The following is a 15562-nucleotide window of genomic DNA, read 5'->3' as shown; positions in this document are numbered from 1 at the left end:
GGATAGAGTTTTCTTTCAATGTTTATATTGAAAACTTGTCCAGTTTTTATTTTGATATATGAAAAGAGGCTAATGAGACTAATGTATGAGCCAGATAATTGCAAAATATTCAATTGATAGATGGAGATGCAATTTTTCTTTTCTTATTTCCCTTAAGCATTATCTGTTCAAGAAACTGCCATTTTTTGGTGCTGAACAAATGTAGCTCTATATTGGTCGATAATAGTGTAACTATTAGTAAATATTAAGCTCTAGAGTTCAGTCACTTCTGTTTTGGCTAACCGGAGATCTCAGCTATTGCATCATGTTGACCTTTATATTATTGGTATTACAGGCTTCTCTAGTGTCAGAGAAGCAGAAAGCAGATGAGGCCCAAAAGGCTTGTGTTGAAGCTCAGCAGAGAAATGAGGACTTGATTAAAAAGCTTGAGGATGCTGAAGGAAAAGTTGATCAACTTCAAGATTCACTACAAAGGTATGATGTGTTCCTATACTATATCTTCAGTTAATGGTTTCCCTCATTTATATTCTAGCCATGTTTATTATGTTAATGTTCTTTTGTAAGCAAATCATTCCATTGAATGACACAAGTAACTTAATTGGATACATAGGCACACACTATACTTGGAAGTGCAACGAAGCTCCTGTGCCCTTATAACCTTTTATTTTTTTCAATTTTATGCTTCATGATTTCTGATCCTATTATGTGTTTAGTCATTTTAAGTTGTTACAAGTGTTGTATTGATCATGCCTTTTAGTTCTCTCTAGCCCATTCATCAAAATTTTCTTCCTTGCAAAATGTAGGCTTGAAGATAAGCTTTCAAACCTAGAATCAGAGAATCAAGTACTTCGTCAGCAGGCACTAGCCATTTCACCTACTGGAAAAGCTTCATCAGCCCGACCAAAAACAACTATTATTCAGGTATTTGAACTGTGATGTGGCACTTGTTGGTATCATGTATAGTATCTGCTTTCCCTTGATGGCACTTAACGTTAATTTTTTCTGTCACATGACAGAGGGCACCAGCGAATGGTGAAATGAAGATTGTAGCAGTAAGTTGATCTAATTTCCATATATTTATGCCAGTGATGCTGATATTTGGACATAAAATTAGTTAATGGTAAAGACCTATCTCTCAATCTGTATATATGGATTTATGGCAACATTCAACTGGTTCAAATTATCAAAATTTCTTAAAAGCAATGGCATTTTGAAAATACATAATTAGAGATAGAATGATTCATTTGTTTTAAAATGATTGAGCACACTTTTCAAAGTAACAAGATGTACTTTATTAATTTGAATATGAAAAGTGGGTGACTTTTTTACCCCAATGGGTAACTTTGTATGTTAAAAAATGACATTGCTTTTGAGGGTGTGTTTTGGTCATTCAATCAGTTTAATGTTGTTACTGTTTACATAACTAGTCAGAGTTTTTTTTTTGATAAGCAAACTAGTTCACAGTTAGAAACACACACACATAGAGTAAGGGGGCTGGTATGCCATGGATTATTCCATGAGCACAGTGTGCACTCCAATTTCTACCATTTTTTAATTATTATTTTTTTCAAAATTCTGACCCTATAGATGTCTTCTACATGGTTGAATTAGTCAGAATCACCTTTTGGATCATCCAATTTCAACAAAAGCAGTTCTTTTAAGAAACCAACGGCCCACAGTTTTTTAAATTTCAAATTTGATAAAAAATCATGTTTTTGGCTCAAAAAAATACGAACCAAGGGTCACTTCGTAACAAATGTAACATGTCTGACACATCCGCACGATCAGATTGCCAGTAATGGTGTCTAATATATCTATCTATCTATCTATCTATCTATCTATATATATATATATATATATATATATATATATAGAGAGAGAGAGAGAGAGAGAGAGAGAGAGAGAGAGAGAGAGAGAGAGAGAGAGAGAGAGTAGCTGCCTAACACTTTTTGAGCCTACAGTAACCCTACCAGGATTGGGAAGGATTTTTTCTAAAATATGATCTACATGCTTGATTTTATAGGAATCGACTCTTGGATCATCTGATTCTGTTTTTATAAGATTTAAAAATCAACGGTCTACAATTTAAAAAAATGTTCACTGCTTAAAAAATCATCTTTTTATCGAAAAAATGATCCAAGTGTCATTTCCTAGCAAATTGACCATGCCAAACACATCTGCAGGGTCATGTTTGCAAAAAACAACCCGAAAACCCCTATTCACTGGTGATAGGCTGGCGGTAGGCTCAAAAAGTGTTAGACAACTACCACTTTTCCTATATATATATTGTGTGTGTGTTGTCTATATATGCAGTTAGTTTTATTAGCTATATGTGTTAGAATATGGGTGTGTATATATATATATATATATATGTGTGTGTGTGTCCTAATATGTATCACTATCATCGGTATCAGCGATAATTTGAAAATATCGTGAGAAATACCGATATTTTATGGTAGCTGATATTAAAGGTAATATCTCACGATATTTTCAAAATATTGCCAGAAGACAAAATATCGCAATATTATCACGATAATATCATGATATTTTTGGGAAAAACTCTTTTTTTTTTTTTAAATTTTAAGTTTGCATTTCCTATATATATATATATATATTTATATTTTAAAACATGTTTCTTTATATTTTTTGAAGAAAAATGATGCAAAACTTATTATTTTCTTAGTTTTTTTGTTGTTATTTATATTTTTAAAATTTAAACTCCTGAGATATTGTCGAGATTTATCAACTTTTGAAAATCTCTCCGAGAAATACCCTCATCGAGAAATTACCTTTAACAATACAAGTGACTATGATACATATGTATATGTATATTTTTTGTGTCTATAATATGTTTTACCTTTGAGGGGTATTGTGGTCTTTTGACCCTTGTAACAGGAACAACCCATTAGGAGCTAAACAATTTTTTTCCTATTTTTATTTTTCTTTTATTTTTTATATTTTTCATTTGCTTTATTGTTAAGGGCATTATTGTCCTTGACAATATAGCTGTTGGGTGCTCCCCAACGGCTAGAATTCTAGTCGTTGGGAGCTCCCAACAACTATATTGGGAGCTCCTCATCAGCTATATTGGGAGCTCTGTAATGAAATAAGCGGAAGAAACCAAGAATGCTAAAGCATTCACTATGTCCCACACGGACAAATGCAACAAGCACAAGAGAGAAAATCCACTAAGGGATATACAAAGGGCCTTATAAAAAGGCTACACACATGAAAAATAATATCACTATTATTGAAGAGGAGCTCTCAAGAGCAATACAACATACATGGGGGGTTCCCCCTATTTATAAGAAGAGGAGACCAAAGGGGCTCCCAATAGAGTCGTTGGGAGCCCCCAACGGTCACATATGTGACCGTTGGGGGCCCCAACGACTCCATTGTGGGGCCCCTTTTCGGTATCCAAAAAATACAAAAATAAAAAATAAAAATAAAAATAAAAAATAGTGAAATACGAGAAACAAAATAAGTACCCCTATGGGGTACTTTGTGAAATGACCATAATACCCCTATCGGGTATTATGGTATTATTACATATGTTTTAACACCCCCCCTCAAACTTTACGGGGGAATGACCGAAAGTTTGCCAAGGAGGAACAAGAAGCGAGGAGCAGGCAGGGCTTTGGTGAAGAAATCAGCAAGTTGATATTCTGAAGTGACATATGGCAGTGTTATTGTCCCACGAAGATATTCATCACGTACATAATGACAATCCATTTCAATATGTTTCGTCCTCTCATGGAAAGTGTGGTTGCTGGCAATGTAGATAGCACTTTTGTTGTCGCAACAAAGCTTCGAAGCCCCGGTAATTTCGACTCCCATATCTTGAAGAAGACTTCGAAGCCACACCAGCTCCATTATAGTGGTTGCCATAGCCCTGTATTCTGCTTCAGTAGAAGACAATGAGACTTTCTGCTGTTTCTTGCACCTCCAAGCAATTAGCGAATCTCCTAGGAATACACAAAAGCCAGTAGTTGAGATTCGATCATTTGGGTTTCCTCCCCAGTCAGCATCAGTATAAGCTAGTAAATCTAAGGAAGAGATTGAGGATAAGAATAGCCCTTTAGTCAAAGTATTTTTAATATATCGAATGATCCGAAGCACAACACTCATATGCACAGATGTAGGAGCATGCTGAAATTGGCTTGCAGAGTGCACAACATGAGCAATATCGGGCCTGGTGATAGTCAGATAGGTGAGGGAGCCTATGAGTTGCCTGTAGGGCGTAGGATCGTCCAGCAGAACTCTATCCTCCAGTCGTAGTTTAGCATTGATAACCTCGGGAGTCTCCACCTTTTTATCATCTGAAATCCCAGATTTGGAGCATATGTCTGCAGCAAGCTTCATCTGTGACAGTATATACCCTCGAGGAGAGTATGTAACTTCTATGCCAAGAAAGTACCTGAGAAAACCCAGATCAGACATATCAAAATTATGTTTTAACATATTTTTAACTTTAAGAATACCGCTTTCATCATTGCCAGTGATGATCATATCATCAACATAAAGCAGAAGGATGATGATACTATTACCTGCATTTTTAACAAAAAGAGCAGTGTCAGTATAACATGAGCGAAATCCCAATTGTAACATGATAGCACTAAATCTATCATACCAAGCCTTAGGGGCTTGTTTAAGACCATATAAGGCTTTTAATAACCGAAGGGTTTGACCTTGGTTAACACTGATTCCCGGCGGAGGATCCATATATACTTCTTCATTCAACTGACCATTAAGAAAGGCATTTTTAACATCTAATTGGAATATAGGCCATTTCTTAGATGATGCTACCGCAATTAAAGTTCTAACGCTTGTCATGCGAGCCACGGGAGCAAAAGTCTCCTCATAATCGATGCCATATTCTTGTGAGTATCCCTTAGCAACTAATCTAGCTTTATAGCGCTCTAGGGAACCATCACTTTTTGTTTTGACTTTGTAGACCCATCGACATCCTATAACTTTCTTATTTGGAGGAAGGTGAACTATTTCCCAAGTTTTAGCTTTATTTAAAGCATCTAGTTCAACTTTCATTGCTTCAACCCAATGAGGTATACTTTTTGCTTGATTATAATGGGAGGGTTCATAGTAAGAATGCAAGGCTATTAGACAAGCTCTATATTTAGGTGAAAGAGTTTCATATGAGACAAACCTATTAGGTGGAATTGATTCTCTAGAAGAACGCCTAAGGGAGGTTTCTTCTAGGGGTTCATTAAGCCGCAAGAATTTTTCTAAAGCACTAATAGGTTGGGCTTCCTCACGCCGAGTGTATACTTGGAGATTGTCACCATTAGTTGGTGATACACCATCATCATGAGAATCATGAGTATTTTCTAAAATTTCCGGATGACTCAAAGAGTCATCATTTGAATCTTCTAAAAGATCATTGATAAACATATAATCAATTTCATTTGATTTTTCCAATATGTCAAATCCATTTTCATCTTCTAGAAAGGTTACATCTTTGGAGACAAATAACTTATTGTTTTTATGATCAAAGCATCTATAGCCTTTTTGATTTTCACCATATCCTAAAAATACACATTCTATTGCTTTAGGTGACAATTTATCTCTTTTATGTAAAAGAACAAAGCATTTACACCCAAAAATCCGAAGACGATTGTAGTCGGGTGTCATATTAAAAAGTTTTTCATAAGGGGAGATATTATTCAATTTTGAAGATGGCATCCTATTGATTAAATAGGTGGAGGTTAACACGGCTTCGGCCCAAAAATTTTTAGGAATATTTTTAGAAATGAGTAAGGAAATGAGTAAGGATCTAGTGGTTTCCAAAATATGCCTATGTTTTCTTTCCGCTAGACCGTTTTGTTGAGGAGTTCTTGGGCAAGATTTTTGATGACAAATGCCATGTTGTTTTAGATATGCTTGAAAATCATTTGATAAGTATTCTCCACCCGAATCGTATCTAAGAATGGATATTTGACTTTGAAATTGATTTTGAATTTTTGCATGGAATTCTTTAAAGAAGTTAAAAACTTCCGATTTAAAGTTAAGAAAATAAATCCATACATATCTAGTATAATCATCAATAAAAGTAACATAATATGAATAACCACCTTTAGATAGAACCGGAGATGGCCCCCAAACATCGGAATGCACCAATTCAAAAGGTCTTGTTGTCACAAAGGATCTAATAGGAAAAGGAGTAGACTTCATTTTGCCAAAAATGCAATCTTTGCAATTGATATCTTTTTCTTTACAAAACTTGTGTCTAAAAGGAAAAAGATACATTTTAGAGTAACTTGGATGTCCAAGCCTTTTATGCCAAGTTTCAATATTTTTGTCTTGGACATAAGTACAAAATGAGGTATTTGGAAGCATTAAATTATCCATAAAATAAAGGTCTCCCTTCCTATGGGCTTGCCCAATCCGCTTCCAGGACCGGAGATCCTGCACAAAGCACCCTTGGGATGAGAAAGATATTTCACATCCATGGTCGGCTATTTGAGAAACGGAAAAGATGTTAAGATTTAGTTTTGGAACTATTCTAACTTTTGGAACAAGGAAATTTTGAACATTTTTAGAATCAAGAGTTCCAACACCATTTATTTTGAGAAAAGTTCCATCGGCCGTAGAGACACAAGACATTTTTGAATTGGTGTGCACATTGGTTAATGCATTTTCATGAGGGGTCATGTGAAAAGAAGCTCCGGAATCTAAAATCCAAGAGTACGTACCGGGAGGTGATGATGAGGCAATGGCGGCACCGGAGGTGGAAGAAGTGACCTTTAAGATTTGTTGAAGAGCCAAGGAGATTTGTCCAAGAGTGTCTTTGAGATCCCCGTTCTTGCCGTCATCTTCTTTGGTGGTGGATTCTTCAACGGAAGCCACCTTTGGCTTGAATGCCCCATTTAGCTTTGGGCAAACGGGTTTAATATGTCCCGGCTCATAACAATGGTGACATATAATCATTTTTCTTCCACCACTCCCTTGCTTACCAAAATGAGGTGGTTTGTATGTTTTAACATGATTGCCGGGTTTAGATACGGCAAGAACTTCTTCTATGCTTTTACCCATGCTATGCCTAGTCTCTTCTTGAGTAATCTCGGCAATAGCTTCTTCTAAGGGAGGAAACGTGGATCTATGGAGAAGTGAGGATCTCACTTGTTCAAATTCGGGACGAAGCCCAAATAAAAATTGAAACAATCTATCTTGTTCCATTTGTTTTTGTCTTAGAACCACATCCTCCATAGATACCCATTTAGGCTCTAAAAGAGCCAATTCATCCCACAAAGGATTTAGAGCACTATAGTAATCTTGTATGCTCATGTCGACTTGTTTTGTGGTTCTTACTTTTTCTTGCAAGAAATAAGCTCTTGCAAGATCCTTTTGGGTAAACATACCCTTCATAAAAAACCAAGCTTCATTTGCTCGGCGGAATTTTGCAATATTTGCACATACCTTAAGTTCGACATTATTCATAAACCATGCAAGGATTTTTGCATGGTTGCTCTCCCAATCTTCCATTTGATGATTATAATCTTCAATGGCCTTGAGACGAGCATCGCCTTCAAGTGCTTTCTCTTGATCTCCTTCCATCTTTGTGAGCTTAAGTTGGGGTTCCGGAACGGTTCCCATTACATAACCCCAAAGCTTCTTGCCTTTGAGATTATTCTCCATTGCGGATGCCCACATCATGTAATTTTTTCCATTGAGTTTGAATGATAGATCGATCTTGACTTCCATTGCTACACAAGGAAGATGTGAGAAAGAAAGGAAGTAGAGAGAGACAAGATTTTACCTTTAGAAGATCTTATGGCTCTGATACCATGTAATGAAATAAGCGGAAGAAACCAAGAATGCTAAAGCATTCACTATGTCCCACACGGACAAATGCAACAAGCACAAGAGAGAAAATCCACTAAGGGATATACAAAGGGCCTTATAAAAAGGCTACACACATGAAAAATAATATCACTATTATTGAAGAGGAGCTCTCAAGAGCAATACAACATACATGGGGGGTTCCCCCTATTTATAAGAAGAGGAGACCAAAGGGGCTCCCAATAGAGTCGTTGGGAGCCCCCAACGGTCACATATGTGACCGTTGGGGGCCCCAACGACTCCATTGTGGGGCCCCTTTTCGGTATCCAAAAAATACAAAAATAAAAAATAAAAATAAAAATAAAAAATAGTGAAATACGAGAAACAAAATAAGTACCCCTATGGGGTACTTTGTGAAATGACCATAATACCCCTATCGGGTATTATGGTATTATTACATATGTTTTAACAAGCTCCTCACTCCCCATATGTATAAATATGGGACCTTGAGTCCCTTGTAATGGATGCAGTTTTTGTGCATTTAAACTCAATAAAGATTATATTTTTATCTTTTGTGTTAGCCCTTTGTGGCTTTGTGTATTTTGCCCATACGTGGCTTTTGTGATTGTGTATCTTGTAGCCCCTTAGTGGCATTGTTTTTGTGCACACCTTGTTTCATTACATGGCATTAAAGCTTGTCGCAATTTTGATCTTGGTGAAGCTTGTTTGAGTGGACGTGAGATCGTGGATCATATGATCGTGAACTTGTGGTGTCCAAAAGAACTCCGCTTTCATTATCTTCTTTTCAATCTCTATCTCTCTATATTTCTCTATCTCTCTCTCTCTTCTTGTATCTATGGAGGATGAAAGAGAAGTGACTCTCACCGTACCCGTGAGACTCAATGATACAAACTATGTGATGTGGGCATCCATAATGAAACATAAAATTTGGAAAAAGGGTCTATGGGGCTTGGTGGACGGATCCGAGAAAAAACCAAAGCTTGTGCTTACCAAGAATAAAAATGACAAAGAAATAACGCTTCAAGGAGAAGAAATGAACAAACCATTGCCGACTACGAAAGGAGATGGATGAAGTGGAAAATGGGTCATTCCAAAATCATGGGATGACTCATTAATAGTTTTAAAATAAAGAAGTGCTATAGTTTGGAAAAATTTGAATTTGTTAGTGGTGCTTGGAAGTACCTCAAAGATATATACTCCCTAAGGGATATAGCCCATGTTTGTAACCTCCAAAAGAAAGTGAGGATCATGACCCAAGGAGACATGAGTATAAGAGAATATTACAATGCTCTTTCTCTCTTTTGGGATGAGTTAGCTCTTCTAGAGCTTAAGTGGCATTGTCCAGACATAGAGCTTCGTGAAAAACAAATCAACATAGAGCATTTTTATCACTTTGTAAATGGGATTAGACTCGAATGTGAAGGAAAAAAATCGGCCTTTCTTCATAGAGATGTTCCTTTCATAGTTGAATATTTAGAAGAACTAACTATAGAAGATAATAGATTGAAAAAACCCTTCTTTGTCAAGGATGAAGAATTGGTGCTTGCTATGTCAAGGCCCGAAAATTACATAAAGACTTACAAGCCTCCTCACTTTGAAAGAAGTTCAAATAACTATAGAAGAAGCTCAAATGACCATGAATACAAGAGTGGTAAGATAATGCCACTTTTGCAATGAGCCGGGCCACATCAAGCCATTTTGCTCAAAGAGAAAATCGAAAAGATGAAAAAAGTGGCCTCTATGGGGTCTAGCGAGAAAAGTGGTGTAGATAAATGCTCTAAAAAAGTGTCACTTTCTCAACTTATGGAATTGAAGGCTCAAGCTTCTTTTCTTTCTGGTGCGGCTGTCTCAACTTGTAGACTTCGTTTAGAATTTTTGGATTCTTGATTCCGGTGCTTCTTTCCATATGACTCCTAATGAGTTCATACTATACAAATGTCACATTTTCTCAAATGATTCTTATGTTTCAACCATCGATGAAACATTTTTGAAAATCAAAAGTTTTATGTCCCAAACATTAGAGTGTACCTAAACTAAATTTAAATATCCTATCCATTTATCAAATAACTGACCATGGATGTAAGGTTACCTTTGCGGGTGCGGGAAGCATGCTAACACACGATGCAATAAAAGAACAAGGAAGTAATCAAGCACACAAGACATCAAATTTACGTGATTCGACAAAACTGCTTACCTCCATGGGGAGAGTACGAGAGAAATTTTTATTGAAACTAGCAAGTATGCGATGTTATAATGCTATCAAGAACAAGAAGAAATACACTAATATGCAGCCAATACGGATTATGTCGACCATACATGTCGAAACCAAAATTTGCACCACCTTCTTTCTCCACCCTTGTTGCAATATGAACAAGCAGCGGTTCACCGTTTTGAACAAGATCCCTTAAAGAACCTCTCTTAAAATTCAGACTTTGGAACCTCTTTATATAGAGGTCTCATACTAAGTTTCAAAAACAAAGTAGGAAACCGTCAGTGAGATTTTCTTGGTAGTATAGGAGGAATCTATTTGGGGTTTCCTTGGTTATATAGGAGGACTCTAAGTGGTCCCATGTCTTATGTGGCAAGACAAAGCTACGTCACCCCAACAATCTCTACCTTGTGTTTGGCTTGCCATAATCCTTGAAAAAAAAATCTTTCACCTTCAATGCCCCCTCTCCCTGAGGCCCATGCTTCTAATCTGAAACATTAAGCAAGTCCAAGCAATGCTTGAACTTATCACCATATTTTTCTGATGCAGCCTCGTTCTTCCTAAACACCCACTTGCACCCTATAGCTTTCTTGCCCTTGGGTAACTCCACCAAGTCCCAACTTTTATTCTTATAGAGTGACTCCATCTCTTCTGTTATAACCAACATACACTTATTGCTATCATTTGAGTTGATAGCATTTTTATAGCATGATGAATCACCTACACCAATAGTTAGAGCTTTATGGGTCCTTTCTCTATCTCTTGCCAAGCTATAGGGTTGTTCTTGCTCTTGAACCGTGCTAGAAGCTTCTTGAGAAGAAATCACATCTTCCCTTGTTGGTGGATTAGTCCCATCCACCTCCACCTCAACTACCAGTTTCTTTTCACCATCTTTCTGTTGCATGTAATCTTTATTATTTATTTTCACCATATGCTCCTCATCAAACACAACGTCCCTACTTATGATGACCTTATAGGAATTAAGATCCCATAACTTATACCCTTCACTCCCTTCTCATATCTGAGAAAGATACATCGTTTAGGCTTAGCATCTAACTTGGAACATTGTCCACTATGCACATGAATATAAGCAGAACATCCAGAGACTTTCAAAACAGAATAATCAGCTGGCTTACCGGTTCATATCTCCTCTAAAGTCTTACACTCAATTCTTTTAGATGGTGACCTATTGATAATAAAGCAAGCCATGTTAACTGCTTCTGCCCAGAAGTTTTTTTCTAATCTTGCATTCAATCTCACAGTGCGAGACCCTTTCCACAAGAGTCTTGTTCATCCTTTCTGCCAAACCATTCTGTTGAGGTGTCTTTAGTGTGGTAAAGTGACGAGTGATTCTCTCGTTTCTACAGAACTCTATAAACTCATTAGACTTATACTCTCCTCCATTATCTGGCCTCAAGTATTTTATCCTTTTTCATGTCTGTGTGTCTAACTCAGCCTGCCACTGCTTGAATTTAAATATTGCCTTTGCTTTATTCTTCATGAAGTAGACCCACTTTCCTTGAGTAGTCATCTGCAAAGGTAATGAAATATGCAACCCCACCATTAGATTTAACCAGTGTTGGCCCTCATACATCTGTGTGCACATAGTCTAAGATGCCATGGCTCGTATGCTTTGCAAATTTGAAAGCCACCATACATTATTTTCTCAATACACAATATTTGCAGAAATTTAGTTTGCATGACTTGACACCATTTAACAAGTTTCTTTTATGAAGTTGCATCATACCTCTTTCACTCATATGCCCTAGGCGCATATGCCAAAGAGTGGTCTGATCTGCACTAGCTTCTTCATTGATGGTCACAACTGCTCCACCTGAAATTGTGTTCCTTATCAACTGGCCTTTAATGACTGTCAAAGCTCCTTTAGTTACCTTAAGAATTTTATTTGTTGCTGAAAGCACCCAAAGATATTAAACTTTTCTTAAGTTTAAAGACATATCTCACATCAGTCAAGGTTCTTATCACCCTATCAAACATCTTGATTTTTATTGTTCTTATTCCTATGATTTTACACACAACATCATTACCTATACGAACAAAACCACTATCGTAATCTTGATAGGTATCAAACCAATATCTATGCAGGCATATATGGTATGAACATCCAGAATCCAAAATCCAGTGATATGAGAATTGATTCATACCTGCAAAAACTGAAAGATCTGTACCATCACTTTCATTTATGTCGGCTGCCACACTTGCCTATTTTAATCTCTTGCCCTTTTTCTCTTTCTTCTCAATGTCTTCTTTGCGCTTCCTATAATCCCTTTTTAAGTGTCCCTTTTTCTTGCAGTAATAGCAAGAGTGCTCTTTCTTCTCGACTTTGACTGATTCCTATTTCCAGGAGCCCGTGACTTCGATCTACTTCTTTCTTGACCCAAATCACTTCTTGCCATAAGCCCTTCTCCTTGAGGTCAGTTGGTGCTGGACTTTTTCCTTATTTCATTCGTTTAAAGAACCACAATAACCTCATCCAACTCAAAAGTCTCCTTCTCGAATAAGAGAGTGGTCACTAGGTGATCGTAGGATGGAGGAAGAGAGGCCAAAAGTAACAAAACTCAATATTCTTTTTCAATGTTTACTTCAAGACTCGACAACTAAGTCAAGATCCTATTTAAGACATTCAAGTGTTCTTGCAAATTCGACCCTTCCACCATCTGAAGAGCATATATTTGCTTTTTCAAATAAAGCTTATTAGTTAATGATTTTGTCATGTATAAGCTCTCTAATTTCAACCATAGGTCTAGGGCAGCGTCTATATTCATGACATTATAGAGAACATCATCCACAAGATTAAGTCGAATAGTACTAACCGCTCTTTCACATACATCATCCTAATCATCATGAGATATATTCTTGGGTTTCTTACTTTTCTCATGGAGGGCTTTAATCAGCCCTTGTTGGGTCAAAAGATCTTTCACTCTACGTTGCCATAACCCAAAGTTCATCTTCCCATTAAACTTTTCAATCTCGTACTTCACACTTGATTATTTCGTTGCCATCGTAAACAAACCCTAAGATCAAGTCTTGCTCTGATACTAGTTTGAGGGAGGGGAAAGCATGCAAATACATGATGTAATAAAAGAATAAGAAAATAATCAAGCAATCAAGACACTGAATTTATGTGGTTTGTCAAACCTGCCTACGTCTATGGGGAGAGTACGAGTTTGAAACTGACAAGTATGTAATGTTAGAGGGCTCTCAAGAACAAGAGAAAATACACTAATATGCAACTAATACGGATTATCTCGACCCTACAAGTCGAAATAGAAATCTACACCATCTTCTTTCTCCTCCCTTGTTGCAATCTGAACAAGCAACTCTTCACCCTTGTGAAAAGAACCCTTAAAGAACCTTTCTTTAAATTTACACCTTGTAACCACCCTCTATACCTCTTTACATAGTGGACTCACACTAACTTTCCAAAACAAAGAGAGAAACCGTCAGTGAGGTTTTCTTGGTAACATAGCAGAAAAACTCTATTTGGGGTTTCCTTAGTAATATAGGAGAGGGACTCTAAGTAGTCCCATGTCTTATGTGGTAAGACAAAGCACGTCACCCCAACAACCTTTTTATCTAATGATTGCGTGGTACGAGATCTTCAATCCGAAAAGCCGATTAGGCTAGGCCATAGAAGAGGGGATCTCTACTACATGGACAATTTAGAACTATCCAATCAATTTTTTTATAACTTTGTTAAATAGAAAGATATTGAAAATTGGTATTGGAGATTAGGACATCCAAGTATGTCAAAAATGTATTTATTCCCTTTTCTTGAAAATTGTAATAAAAGAGATTTAATTTGTGAAGATTGTATTCTCGAAAAAATGAAATCTCTACCTTTTAGACTTTGCCATTTTGTATCTAAAGAACCATTTGAGTTAATACATTCAGATGTATGGGGACTGACACCAATTATGTCTAAAGGAGGAGTTTCTAACTATATTATATTTGTGGATGATTATAGTAGGAACACGTGGATTTATTTTCTTAGACTCAAATCTAAAATATTTGATTGTTTCAAAAAAATTCATAGTTATGTCAAAAATCAATTTAAAGCCTCCATTAAAATTTTTAGATTTGATTCCGGAGGAAAATTTCTATCAAATGATTTTAAAAATTACTTTGATAAATAAGGGATTATTTATCAAAGATCTTGCCCATACACCCCACTACAAAATGGGTTAGCCAAAAGAAAGCATCGACACATTATTGAAACCACTAGGAGTCTTCTAATATCCAAAAATGTTCCTAGAAGGTTTTGGGCTGAAGCCGCTCTTACTGCGGTCTATTTGATTAATAGAATGCTTTTTACTATTCTTGAAAATATTTATCTTATTGAAAAATTATTTAAAATCTCTCATGAATATAAAAGATTGATAATCTTTTGTTGTAAATGTTTTTTGTCCTGTGTTTTCTTAGGCTATGCCGAAAACCAAAAATGTGTTAGGTGTTATGATATTGAAAATGACTAACTTTATGTTGCAAGAAATGTAACTTTTTTCGAAAAGAAAATGGTTTTGGAAAAAAGTGAGTCTAAGAAACCATGTGATTACTCTTTTTTGTTTGATTTAGTATATGATAATGTTGTTGATCATGCTATTGTTGATGATTATGGGAATGAAAATAATAATATTCATGATATGCATGAGAGTGACAATGATGACACTCATGATGCTCATGAAAGTGATATTCCCAAGGTTGTATGTATTGTATCGTAACCCGTATTGTTCGGGCCCAAAATAAGCTACTTTTCATATTGTATCGTATCGTATTGCAAAAAATCATAAATTAAAAAAACATAAAAATTCTAAAAAAATCATAAGAAATTCTAAAAAATCATAACACATCAAATCTCACAAGAACAATTCAAATTAGTAATATCTTTAATTAAGAATATGCCACAAGATTCATCAAAAAGCAAAAAAACCAAGTTTATGAATACTTAAGAGTTACACATTACAATACATAACCAACTTTTTAAGAAATACCATCAATAATCATTATCATCATTATCTTATTCTTGTTCTTCATCTTCATTTTCTTCTTCTCCTTCGACATTCAAATCATGTCCAATATACGTGGTGTCTTCGTCATCTACGTTCTGAGCTCCCTCCACATTTATCCATTGAATGTCCTCTTCATTCAAGAGGTTTGCTTCTTCTTGAACCCATTCATCAAATACATCGAAGTTCTCTAAATTGATGAGATCAAACTGTTCTTTATGTGTCCTTGATGACAACTTTTGTATTTACCTAAAAAGATAACATGAAAATTTAAAATTAGTTGAGTTTTGTATGCATAAAAAAACATTAAATAACACATGAATATAACAAATAAACTTTATAAATTTAAAATTACCTTTGCCTCGGTCGTTAGGTTGTAGTGAACGCATATGAGGTCATTGAGCATTTTGTGCTCTAATATGTTTCTTTGCATTGTATGAATCTACTCAAAGACACTCCAATTTATTTCACATCAACTTGCACTGCATGTTTGACTTAGGATTCAAAT

The 15562-nt window shown here is 35.9% G+C and overlaps 1 protein-coding gene across 2 annotated transcripts in view; it reads left to right on the top strand.

Moving 5' to 3' along the window:
* LOC149829423 (myosin-17-like) overlaps positions 1–15562 on the top strand; it is a 65948-nt gene that overhangs the window by 36340 nt on the left and 14046 nt on the right. For both annotated transcript variants that reach the window (XR_016433703.1, XM_090015930.1), the window contains exons 25-27: positions 335–474; positions 804–921; positions 1017–1052. Coding sequence is in view for 1 of the 2 variants with exons in the window: in XM_090015930.1 (XP_089872056.1) it covers positions 335–474; positions 804–921; positions 1017–1052 (294 nt within the window). In the remaining variant the exon portion in view is untranslated. The remainder of the gene's footprint in view (positions 1–334; positions 475–803; positions 922–1016; positions 1053–15562) is intronic.

The sequence above is a fragment of the Nuphar pumila genome, chromosome 8 (genome assembly GCF_984573655.1).
Source record: "Nuphar pumila chromosome 8, dmNupPumi1.hap1.1, whole genome shotgun sequence".
NCBI classification, from domain to species: domain Eukaryota; kingdom Viridiplantae; phylum Streptophyta; class Magnoliopsida; order Nymphaeales; family Nymphaeaceae; genus Nuphar; species Nuphar pumila.
This window is presented reverse-complemented; position numbering and strand designations above follow the sequence as displayed.